Consider the following 13238-nt stretch of genomic DNA (forward strand, 5'->3'; position numbering starts at 1 on the left):
AATCCCTCTGCCAACGTATCTTCTCCTTGTAGCCTGTTGTCCCTTCTCCCTAAGGTCTCAGTTTAGCCATCACTTCCTCCAGGAAGCCCACCTAGCTTCCCTCAAGCTAGATTAACTGTCCCTCCGATGTGCGCTAGCGCCCTCTAGTCCCCAGTCAGAGAACTGACACCCCTGCATAACTACCTCCCACCCAACACCATAAGCTTTGTGAGGATGAGCCCTTGTCTGTGTCATGCATCAGCGGGTCCCCAGCACCTAGCACCATGTCTGGCATGAGTGGGTGCTCCAAAAATATTTGTGGAAGGAAGGGAGGAGGAGAGGAAGATCCTATAACTTGTTTCTCAGGAATCTTCCACCCCTCCCTGGATTGTAGGATAAGGTACACCTTAGCAGGCAGTGGAGGCCTGCACTGTCGTCATAGTAACATTAGCAGTAATGGAAGTGGTCGTGGAAGTGGTGGCGGCGTTGGCAGTCATGCTGAGAAGAGTAACTCCAATGCCTGCCTCTGTCACCACGTGGCCTTCTTCTCTCTGTATTCTTCTAGAAATCTCCAAATCTCTCTCCTTATGAAATCCAGTCATTGGATCTAAGGCCCACCCTGATATATTATGGCCTCTTCCTAAGTGATCACATCCACAATGACCCTATTTCCAAATAAGGCCACATCCACACATTCTAGAGATTAGGACTTCAATACGTATTTTGGGGGAACACGATTGAAACCACAATACCAGCATTTTAAAGTATGCTCTCTCTTGCTTCTTGAGCACAGAGGGAATGAAATACAGAATTTGAGAATACGTCTCCACATGTGCGTCCAGTACCCAACATGCACCCCTGGCTGGTGGACGCTCCTGAGCTGTGTTCATGTATCAGTGTGCTCACCCACCATTGTTGCAACTGTGATTTTCTTTGCTCTGACTTTCGAAGTTCTTTGCATGTTTTTAATGTCCTTAAGTGAATATCATTGCTGTAATAGAATATTCTACCTGGAAGCGATCAAAACTTCCCACAGCCAACAGAGACTCCGCAGGGTTCTGGGAATAGAACAAGAAGCCAGTTTTTGGCATAAGAGAGAACACTTAAGGATCCCGGATGGCGTTAGATGTTGCCTGGTCAGACACTGTCAGCACAGGGCCAAAGGGTTGGAAGCAGTGCCTCTGTGTACGTGTTACACCTTTGTGACAGGCCACACGTGTCGGCCTTCAGCTGTCCTTTCTCGACCTTTCACCTTAGCAGGCCTGTGTATTTTAGCATAGAGGTCTGAAGAGGTTCTGAACCCACAGACTCTGGTGGGAAAACTTACCTCGACCCAAGAAGGCAGTTCCCAGTAACAAATCATGAATACTTATTGAGCGTGTATTATTGGCCCTGTCCTGGGGGCTCTCCCATATAGGGACTCACTTGCTCTTTACAACATTCCCATAAGAGATCTACTCACTTTATCCCATTGTTTTAGATGAGGAAACTAAAGAATTAGTGGGCTGCTTGAGGTTATACAAAGGTGACAGAGCTGGTATTTGAAGCTGGGAATGTAGCTTTGGTCCTGCCTTCCCCGGGATGGGCACTCAGGTGCTGCTCTGAAGCCCGACCTTGCCCAGACTGTGTTTCTGGAGGGGCTTCCGTGTACGAAACCCTCAACTCGTCCTCTAGAAGAGAGCAGCAAATGTTTAGCAGCACTTTGTGATCAGGGTGCTCCTGGAAGTGGAAATAAGGAGTAGAGGCAGCACCCGAAAGAGAATGAGTAACTCAGTGAAAGGGGAGGAAATGCTTCCTGGGGAGGTGACTCATGAGCTGGGTTTTGAAGATTAAATAGGAGTTCATCCAGCGTACCTAGTAAGATACAACAGTCAGAAGAAATAGCATGCAAAGGACAGACATATGAAACAACAGGTTTTTTTTTAAGGTATGGGTGGGGACTTCCCTGGCTGTCCAGTGGTTAAGACTCCATGCTTCCACTGCAGGGGGCACGGGTTCGATCCCTGGTCAGGGAACTAGGATCCTGCATGCATGCCACACAGCCAAAAAGAAAAGTCCCCACCAGGGACCTTATGAAAAAACTTTTTTAAAGGTGGGGTACTGCAAGTACTTTAGCATGGATGAGTGATAAAATGCAGAGACAAATATCATGTGTGTTGAGACCAGAGAGACAGAAAGAGCCAGAAAACAAAGGGCCTGGTTTGCCTGCCAGAGAAGCTGACTTAATCCTGAGCATGTAAGCAATTTAATATCATAGTTTTAACACAAGGTCAGAATACCCAAACCTTGATGCTGTTAGTACTACTGCTTTTTTCCCCTGGTTTTATTTTTATAATTATTGAGGGAAAAGATGACAAAAGTCAGTCAGCTCCATATCTGATGTGTGTTACTGTGGTGCTAAAGGATCTTGGTTTTTAATCTCCTCCACTTTTTCTCCAATTTTTCATCAGCAGTTCTCTTTGGCAAGTTATTCTCAGATGCCAAGATAAGTACTTTTGAGAGGTTTTTTTTTAACGTTTTCTTAAGTGCCTTTGATTGCATAAGAGCGTCATGGAGAACTGTTTCCAGTAGTATCTTTATAGCAGGAATGGAGGCTAAGACTGATTATGTAATTTTCCCCTCGGTTTATTCTCAGAACCTAACACGCTGCCAGCATATGAAAAACCCTAATGATCACAGTGGCATCTGAGTGTCTTTCCTGCTCATGGTTTCTGGCACTATTGCTCTTGCATTGTTTACTGCAAAGTAGAAATTGATTGTTTAAATGTGGCATGACGGTTCACCCAGCATTGGGCACCCCGGACCCATAGCTCCGTCTGCTCCGTCTTGTATAATACATGCGGCCCACAGCCAGCCTCTCTCACCAGAGAATGGATTCACATGTGCTCCTTGGAGACCCTCGCCAGTCTCACCATGTTAAAATTCGGATGAGGAGAGGCCGGGTAATTGTGCTGCGCTGAGGTTGCATTTTGCAAGGGGAGCAGAATACCATCTGTCAGAGGAGGTGGCGGGAGGGCGCAAATACTGCTGTGAATTCTGTGAATGCTTAATCGCTATAGATTTTTTAAATTTATTTGAGGCTTTGCATTTAGTGTTTGTTATTTGTTCTTTTTTTTTTTTAGAATAGTCCTTATCAGTGGCAGAAGATCCTTCTGTAGTATATTTTCAGTGCTGCCGTACCGCGACAGTGCCCAAGTTGGGTATGTATATGCACGCTTGCTTTGTAGTTCTCTGGGTGAAAACTTCTGACACCATGTGTATAATGTGACCACCCTTTCCATTTCAAAGAACTTGTTTTGCTTTGACACTGCAAATTTGGTATTTGTAAACTTGAAAGAAAAAGAAGTTCCACTTTCTTTTCAGCCAGGGAGCTTCCCTGTTATTGGTGTGTGTGTGTGCGTGTGTGTGTACGCGTGCATGTGTGCCCTTACCATTTGCCTGCTGTTTCTAAACGTGCATTTTGTCACTTCGTACAATTCTGTAAAGCAAGAGCAATCTGGGGCCCACCCATCTCTCAGGGCCTCATCGACTTTTGGAGAAAGGCAGCTCAGGAAAGGAATCAGACAAACCACGTGGCCATCCTGCCTCCTTGCGTTGTGGGCTTGCAGCTATACACTGACCAGCAAGCCTCACAAAGCGACGTGGTATCAGGAACAGACCTGTGTGATTCGCCACAGGCCGGAGGACTGCACACTGCTGTAGGTCAACAAGCCCCTTCTTTGTTCTAAAGAGAAGTAAGTGAGGCTCTGACCTGGCAAAGCCCCCCCTCCTCATTCCACATCCCCGAACTCTGTGCTGTTTCTCCATCTGAATCTGACTCCTTTGCCCCCTCACCTGGTCACCGCATCCGCTATTTGTGGTCAGGGAGCTGCTGGTATTTAGGGCAGGATGGTTCCCTGCGTAGGATGCCGGAAGCATTGTGAGATGTCAGCTCTGGTTTCTGCAAACTAAATGCTGGTATTGCCCTCTGGTCATTGCAGCAATGACACCCGAACACTGCCATTTATTCCTCTCCCACCACCTTCCATGGGCTCTGCCTGGTCATCCCCGTTCACCATGACTTTCCCTTCCCCCCTGCAGACCTGTCAGACTTTCAGCCTGTTAAACTCACCACGGTCCTTATTTTTACTCTACACTGTAAGCTCCATGGGACAGAACATCGGGCATCTTTATTCATGGAATGCTGACTCAGTCATTTATTAGATGTGTGCCTTAAAAAGCAATAATAATCTTACTGTTTATTGAGCACTTACTTTGTGCCAGTCCTCTTCATTATCTGCATTCTCACGACAACCCTACAAAGTAGGTGCTCTAAAACATGTAACAGCAAATCCTGCAGCTCTGAGGTTTGTAGGACCATCTGGGTGTGGCCAGCGGGCTGCCCTTAAGAGACTTCTACTCTACTGAGTAGAGGGGGAAGAAAGAAAGGTTTTCTTTATCTTTTCAACCTGCTGTGGTCCTGGGTCTGGCCACCCCTGAGAGCAGGCTTATTTCTTGGGTCAGTAGCTTATACCAGCTCACAGACCTATGTGTGACCCAGAAGGCCAGTTCATTGATCTAATTACAAGTAATGGCCCCAGGGCTCAGAATGTTTGAGTGTGACTAGCCTGTAAGTGCACTTCCAGGAGATCTGAATCATCAGTCTGTCTGCAAGTACATCTTCTCACAGCGAGGACCTGCCTGGACACTGTGACGCCAGCCTTATTTTTCCGGGCTTTCTGTGCCCACCTTTCTGATGAACGTATTCTGTCCTTAGCTATGTTCCATGTATTCATTTATTGAGGGCTTACTGTGTGACTAGGTCCTGGAGGTAAAGGTAGGGAAAGATGGATCTGGTTCCTGCCCTCCTGGAACTTACAACCAAGAGGGAAGACACATCAAAATTTGACATATGATTAATAACCACCTTTAATAATGGCTAAGAGTATTCAGTCAGGTGACTGCCAAGTCTTCCTATCCAAGGACTCATTCTGTTTCTTTAACACAATCTGGCTTCTCCATATTTTCATCTTTGAAGCGTTCGTGTTAGTTTCATTCTTGAAAGATGATCTTATTTCCAAGTCCTGGGGTCCCCTCACTATGGTGTCCAAGTGCCTATCTCCATTTTATAGATAAAACCACTGATCCTCAAGACTTAACGTCCCAAACGTCAACTTTGGGCCAGAATGGGAATTTTTAAAAAATAAATTTCAGGTGTGCAGCATTACAGTTCAATATCTGAGTGATCACCCCCATGAGTCTAGTCACCGTCCATACATTTCACCCCTTTACCCATTTCCATCACCCCCCAGCCACCTCCTCCTCTGGTAACCACTAGTCTGATCTCTGTAGCTATGAGTTTGTTTTTGTTTTATTTTGTTTGTTCATTTGTTTTGTTTTGTTTCGTTTTGATTCCACATATGAGTGAAGTCATATGATATTTGTCTCTCTCCATCTGACTTATTTCACTTGGCATAATAACTTCAAGGTTCATGTTGTCACAAATCACAGGGTTTTTTATGACTGAATAGTATTCGTGTGTGCACGTACGCGCATATAGGTGCCACGTCTTTATCCGTTCGTCCATCATTGGACATTTAGGTTGCTTCCATATCTTGGCTATTGTAAGTAATGCTGCAGTGAACATAGGAGTGCATATATCTTTTTGAATTAACATTTTCATGTTCTTCAGATAATACCCAGAAGTGTAATTGCTGGGTCATATGGTAGTTCTATTCTTAATATTTTTAGGAACCTCCATACAGTTTTCCATGGTGGCTGCACCAGTTTACATTTCCACCAACAGTGGAAAAGGCAAGGGTTCTCTTTTCTCCAATCCTCTCCAACATTTGTTATTCCGTGTATTTTTGATAATAGCTGTTCTAACAGGTATGAGGTGATATCTCATTTTGCTTTTGATTTGCATTTCCCTAGTAATTAGTGACGTTGAGCACATTTTCATGTGCCTGTTGGCCATCTGTATGTCTTTGGGAAAATGTCTATTCATATCCTCTGCCCATTTTAATCAGGTTTTTTTTTTTTTGTGGTTGGATTGTATGAGTTCTTTATATATTTTGTCAGAACGGGAATTTGAACCTGAGTCTGTCCAGCCTAGGGCTTCCCGTGACTCTCTCTGGCCAACAGGTGAGACAAACTCTGTGTTCACAGAAACCCGTCTGTGCAGTGGGGCTTTTATGATAACCGCCTTCCAGAAGTTAACTGAGGCTCTCTGGGTGCCTGGGATGCAGCACAGCGCCTGGCACACAGAGGCAGGTGGGGTACCCGGATTTCTTACAGCAAAAGAAATGCGGGGCTTCGTGTGGAGAACTTAGAGACTTACAGTTTTTCACTTGGGCAAATCACTTACCTTCTGTGAGCCTGTGCTTGGTCCTCTCTAGAACGAGGATGGAAGGTTACTACCTGTGCCGTTAATTTGGAGATCACTGCATTTTATGCAAAGCCCATAGGGATGCGTTGTAAGTAAAATTACCTGGGAAGAGATCACCCAGAGTATCTCTGTTTGACATCCTTGTGGAAATAAGTGGCCCTCCACATTTTGAACACCTCAGGGAAGTGCTAGCTGGCAGCCAGGATGCGGGGAAGTGCGGCCTGTCAGAGCCCAGGTCTCCTCCCCACTACTGGGAAGCCCTCGTGGGTTTCAGGAGGATATATCATAGGATGTGTCAGCTATTCTGCCCGATGGCTCAGATAGAGAAGCAAAACCAGGGTGTGGGATCACAGGACGTAACCTTTTACATGCTAGACACGAATAAACTCAAACACACTAATTCTTCAAATTTTGTAGGTGAGGAAACCATGGTGCAGAAGGGTTAATTTTCTGTAACAAAACACATAATCGGGTCCTTCATAATACCTAACAGAGAAAAGAGCATGCCTATTTCTGCAGCATATCCTCCTTAAGTTCTCACATAAGAAACTCTGAACAGAATTCAAAATATTGTAAATTAGTGGCAGGGTTAAGAAGCATTCTTCTTACGTATCAAATAGATAAACAACAAAGACCTACTGTATAGCACAGGGAACTATGTTCAACGTCTTCTAATAACCTATAATGGAAAAGAATCAGGAAAAGAATATATATATATATATATATATATATATATATAAAAAACTGAATCACTTTGCTGTATACCTGAAGGTAACACGATATTGTAAATGAACTGTACTTCAATTTTAAAAATGTAAAAGGAAAAGCATTCTGCTTTTTAAACTTTTTTAATGAGCAGACATCCTATTTATGAATATCTGCCACATCATACTTATGAGTTTTTCAAACTAATTATTGGGAAACAGCTGTGTTCAAATAATAAAAAATATTTATCCTAGTAAATTATACACATATATATTTTAAAGTAAGATAGTCTGTGTACCTAGTAGCTAATGCCTTTCCACTGTGGAAAATTCCTTCGCTTTTATGCTCAAGTTCTCTCTGTGGCCAGGACGTGAGTCTTAGAATTTCAGGGCTGGAAAGGGCTCTAGAGACGACATGGTATGGCCTCCGTGCATCATAGCTCAGGCCTCTGGGGCCACGGGGGGATGCGACTCACACTGACAGCAAACCCAGCAGCGCCAGAGCTCAGGACTCCGGCCACCCTGGCCTGCTGACATTGTGGTTTCCAGCTCCCGTGTTTCCGTTGTCCTTACACACGCGTGTGGACTAGGCCACATGTGCCGGATTATTCCAGATAAGCACAAACCCCCCGCTGAAGGGGACAATGTACAGTTCCAACTTCACCGTAAGAAAGTTTTAAAAACAGGAAACTCAAAAGTTCATCCACTGTGTACTTGAACCTCCCTTACATGGAAAGCATCTATCAGGATGGCCTTATCTCTTTCCGGTTTTGTTTTCTGGCTTCTTGTGCTGTGCTGGAGCTTCCCAAGTCCTGCCCTCATATCTTGGTTCACCCTCCCCGCCACCCTGACCCCAAAGCTTTGTACTTGGCTTTAAACTGAACTGAATACTTATTTTGGCTCCCAACATCAGGTGACCAAAGCGGACAGGACAGTGTTAGGAGAGGTTTTACCATCCATCCATTCATTCTTGCATTCATGCATTTGGTCATTTCTTCTGCCCCTAGTGAGTGTGAGGCCCTCCTGGAGGCTGGGAGGGTGCAGGGGTGAGTAAGACCTGTTCTCCAGGAGCTTATTATTGAACAAGGAAGCCAGACATGTGAACTGCCAGACCAAGACAGCTGGGGAGCCCCAAAGAGGCGCTAGAGAGTGCTTTGCCCCCAAATCTTTATCAACATCCACGTTTACAATAAATCTACAATCTTCAGTAAGAGCCAGATGTTTGCTCTGTAAAGTCTCTTCAGCCCCGCCTACACCTCCAAGTACATTGCCATCCCTGCCCGCCTTCCATGTAGACATTCAGGTGCTAACACTGCACAGCAGACTTCATTCATTCACCGCACGAACTCTGTTGAACCTACTGTGTTCTAGGCAGTATCCAGGGATACAGTGCTGAACAAGAAAATGCCTCTTTTCCCATAGAGCTCACCGTCTAATGGTAGGAGACAGAAACAAGCGGGTAAACAAACTAACCATCAAGCCAAAGAGCAAACAGTTGAGTCCTGCGCAATGTACAGCTGGAGCACAGAGGGAAGAGTTGGGTGAATTCGGACAGAGGGATCGGGGAGTGCCCCCCACAGAAGGTGGTGCTTCAGCTAGATTGCAAGTGTGAGGTGTCAGAGAGGTGGGAAGGATATTCCAGCCTCAGCATTGACTCCCAAGGATGTTCGAGGCCGCTCTGGTTCATGAACTTCCGGACAGGGTCTCTATAATGCCTGACCTGTTGAGAGAATTCCATAAGGCGCCATCCCAGCTGTAATCCCATTGCTGAGGACACTGCAGGGTTCAGGCCTGTGTAGTGAGGGGAGGGGGAAGGAGTGGGGACAGAAAGAAGGGAGCTGTGCTGTGCTGAGAGGCCTGGTCCTGGGACGTCACTGTCACAGACCCACCACCAAGCCTTCCCTGGGGTGTCAGTTGCCTCGCTGTCCAATGGGGAGGTTTGACTACACTCTCCAAAGATCCTGCCAGCTCAGAATGCTTGCCTCTGTGTTCGCATCCTCGTCTGCTTTGCCAACGTGGAAGCTGTAAGTCTGGCTGAACAAGGAGTTTATGAATGAAACGTACTGTTCACGTTCCCCATCCACCAACCATCAGCTGCTTTTAGACCTCACATCTGAATAATTATTCTCTGTGCAGGTTTTTAAATGTACAGACCTAGTGACGTTCTGCAGTCTTATTTGGTACGTTCTATCCTGGTATGGGCTAAAAGGATAGGTACGAACGCAACCCAGAGTTGAGAGCAGTGTGAAAGGTTTGGGGTCATTTTGCACGCTACCAGACTTATCAAAGCTGACAATAGGCTTATTCACAAAGTGATTTCCAGAGCTTCTGCTTGAAGCAGACCCCTCTGATTGCTTACCAACTACAGCAGTCTCCAAACTGTTCTTCCCTGCCCTGATTTACAGGTACAGCTATCTGAGAAAAGAGCGTACTTCCTTAGGATTAGCTGATTGTGTAGTCAAATATTGCGTGAACATAGCAAATGCAGGTAATAACATAAGCTGAAAGGTAAATAATGCTTCCAGTGTTCCAGGCACTGTTCTGAGCTTTATAAACATTTGCTCATTTAATTTCCACAACAACCTCAGAAGGCAGATTCTCCAGTTATCATTTTACAGGTGCAGAGTCTGGGGCAGAGGGAAGCAGGGCTGCAGCAGCAGAGGGAGGAGGTAGGCAGGCAGGCTGGCTGCAGGCGCTGCTTTGGGGCCAGCTGACCCCCCCCCAGAGGCCATCCCGAAAGCGCTAATGCCCAGTGGATTCCCTGCAGCATCACTGCTTTGGGGCTGGGCTTGCTGGCTCAGGACCGGTGACACGCGGGCTTCACTGGCTGACAGATGTGCACTGGGTGACGCGGAGCTCTGTCATGTGCCGCAGGAAGACCCCCTCCTGGGGACCCGGTGGCCATGGTGCTGGGTGGTGGCTTTGGAGGGTGCCCATTTACACTGCAGCCTGGGCTCCTCCTGCGCAAACCCCAGGCATCTCTGGGTGGAGTCTTGGGTGGAAAGTCATCTGTGTAATTCTCCCACGTGGGTATTTGTCAGCTGTAGAACAGGAAGGCATATGGTGGGGTGCGGGGCAGGGAGGGTAGGCACGTTCTCCAGGTGTCAACACCGTGCAGACACCCGGGCCGTGTGTGGGCGTCACCGGCTCGCGACCTTGATGGGCTGCTGGCTCACGTCTCCCCAGACCTTCCCAGCCACGCCCAGGTCACCCCACAGGCCCACCAGGAAGCAGTTCCGGGACAGGTAAGGGTCTTCTACTGTCTTCATACTATGCGTAGAAAAGGCTTCTCTGAGAAACTGTGCCGAACAGTTACATTAGAGGATTATTATTCGCAGCACCAGATACGTCTTTACTTTACAAAAGGCTTAATGACAGGGCTTTTGACGATTAAGAGCTTTGTTTCTTTTTTTTTTTTTTTTTTTTTGCGGCACGCAGGCCTCTCACTGTTGTGGCCCCTCCCATTGCGGAGCACAGGCTCCGGACGCGCAGGCTCAGCGGCCATGGCTCACGGGCCCAGCCGCTCCGCGGCATGTGGGATCTTCCCGGACCGAGGCACGAACCGGTGTCCCCTGCATCGGCAGCCGGACTCTCAACCACTGCGCCACCAGGGAAGCCCTGTTTCTTTCTTGATACGCTTTCTTATTTTATTTCTTCAAATAGCATTGGATCTGCGGAGTTTGCTCACGCACAGCACTTCAGGAAGTCTTCCATTAGATGAAATAAGATGCTTCTAATCACTATCCATTGTCCCTGCTCTTTCACTTTAGGATTTCAGAGTCGTGCCTGTTGCCTGAACCCACAGGGGCGGTGATGGGCATGGAGGGGCAGAGCGCAGGGTCGGGTACACTCAGACAGCAGGATCATCGCTGACGATTGGGGTGGGAGGGAGTGGAGTTAGGATAATTCACGGAATGTCCAGGAATGACAGAGAAACCAGTATAGACGCCCAGGAACAACCCAGTGGGAGGCCGTGCAGCCAGGACAAACATGCAGCCCAGTCCGGGGCTCCTCCTGTGGAAACGCTGCTGTTGACACCTCCACCTGATGCCCGACAGACGCCCTGATCTCCCCGTGTGTTACTCACTTCTGTCTCCCGGCTTCACCGAGTGTTCCCATGCCAGAGCCGGGGTCACCCGCGGGGGAATGGGAAATGCAGTTGTCAGCCTTCCTGGGACTTGTGAGACAGCCTTGGCCTCTGCCACTGTGACTCCCTGCAGAATCCACCTGCCCCCGAACTGGACCTGGGGAGGCCACCAAGGGACTCCAACCCCCAGCCCAGCATCAGCCCTGGGAGGGAGACCTCCGGGAGGCGAGGATCCATTGGAAGGGTCCTCAGAGGGTCCCCTCCCTCCCCGCACCATGCTTCCCTGAAAGGAGACACGTTCTAATCAGACTCCACAGATAACTAAACCCCAGGACTCTGAGCTCAGCCACAAGCAGCACCACCAACCTGCAGCCCTCCAGCCGGGACCAAACCCGGACCTCTCCTCCAGGCCGCTTGCTCAGGCACCCCTCCCCAGGTCCTACCCCCCTCCCAGGCCCCGCAGGAGTCCACTCATGTTCTGTGGGGCCTTTGCTTAGGCCTGTCATAGCGCTCACACAGGTATTTAACCTCTTTGTAGCTTGTCCTCATCCCCCTGAGGACGTGACTCTGTCTTAGTCCAACAGCCGTCTCCACAGTGCTCAGTGCACAGTACTCCTTCCTGTGATGCTTGTTGAATGAACAAGTAGATGTGGTGTTTCTGAGGACTGTCCCCAGGCTATTAAAAGTGGCTAGTTTTATGAAGATACATCACTGCCCCGGCAAATGACGGCCACACCCTCTGCATCAGCAGGAGCAAGGGCTGTTTCCCAGGAGCCCTCAGCCCGGTACCTCGTCCCTGCGGCATCTCCACAGACGTGGTGCTGGACAGTCAGAAGGAAGGGCCTGGACGGTGCTAACAAGGATGCTCTGACGTGGACCTCAGAACCCTGCTTGCCTGCGAGTCACTGTCACACCCGCAGTGAAAGTTGCTAAGCCCGGTGACGACAACAGAGGGCTTCCAGCTGCACCCACGTGCAGGTGCCGAGCCCCATCAAGGTTCCCCAGCCCTACCTGCCCCGCCAGGTGTCTCTCCCACGTCCACCTCACAGCCTGGACGGCACCACCAGCCAGGCACGCGGTGCTCCTTCAGAGTCGCTCACAGATGCTGCACCCTGCATGTTAAACCCCAGAGCGCCGAGGCCTTTTGCGGAGGTCACGCCTGGCTTCTACGGTCTCTGCCAACCTCGGAGTTCCCTGGCTTTCAGCGGCTGGCTTACGCGGCCCTCAGTCAACTCAGGTCGCCGGAACGTCTCAGAACCGGCATCATGTGATCACAGTGTAAGTAACAGCCCCACTTTGAGCAGAGCAACACGTGATTTTCCTTTCACGTTTCCTGCTTTCGCTTATGGCAAGGGACACACTTCGGATTGAATCTATCGTAGCGTTAGAGGGCCGTTTTCCCAGGTCAGTGCTGGGCAGGGGGACCTTCATCCCATCACTGGAGCCCCGCTCCACGTCTGGGGGGTGAACCGAAGCCTCTGCCTTGGTCCTTCTCACCACCACCCACGCGCATGCACGTGCACAACCTGGTCCTCGCTGCCCTGCCCTTTCTGTGGCCCAGCGTGGCCGTCTGTGCTCAGGTGCACGCGTTGGGAAGATGACGGGATTTACTGGCACGCTTAGATTGAAGACGAGCTACAGGCTGTGCTCACTCCTGTCAGATAACCAGCACTTGAGCCCACAGTCCCACGAATCATTACCAGGGATGGATTGCCTTTCAAAACAGCAGGCCTACTGGCTGACCTCGATGAGCAGAAGCCACTTCCGCGGGCGTGGAAGTCCTTCCTGGACGTAAGGGCATCGCAACTTCTCCTCGGGGTGTCTCCCAGCTAATTCATTAAAGGACATCCGGCACGGACCATTTGCCAGCTAACGCCCGTTCATGTGAGCTCATTGACAGGGGGCACTCTTTAGCTCCGAAGATAGACTTTTAGAGCTAGAAGGAACTCGGAGACTGTCTAGTCCTGTGGTTTGCAGACTTTTTCTTTTTTCGCTGAAAAAAACCGTTCTTCTAACACAGGTTTACACAGAACACCAGTCAATAAAACCCCTAACATCAGAGTTATTCCAGAAAAGCGGGAGTGGGGATGAGAAGCCCACT

At 48.7% G+C, this 13238-nt stretch overlaps 1 protein-coding gene across 1 annotated transcript in view; it reads left to right on the forward strand.

Moving 5' to 3' along the window:
• Nucleotides 1-13238, forward strand: part of CABLES1 (Cdk5 and Abl enzyme substrate 1) — a 105870-nt gene that overhangs the window by 60697 nt on the left and 31935 nt on the right. The window contains exon 4 of the mRNA XM_019930528.3: nt 3102-3179. Within this exon, the coding sequence (XP_019786087.1) occupies nt 3102-3179 (78 nt within the window). The remainder of the gene's footprint in view (nt 1-3101; nt 3180-13238) is intronic.

The sequence above is a fragment of the Tursiops truncatus genome, chromosome 13, assembly GCF_011762595.2.
Source record: "Tursiops truncatus isolate mTurTru1 chromosome 13, mTurTru1.mat.Y, whole genome shotgun sequence".
Classification (NCBI taxonomy): domain Eukaryota; kingdom Metazoa; phylum Chordata; class Mammalia; order Artiodactyla; family Delphinidae; genus Tursiops; species Tursiops truncatus.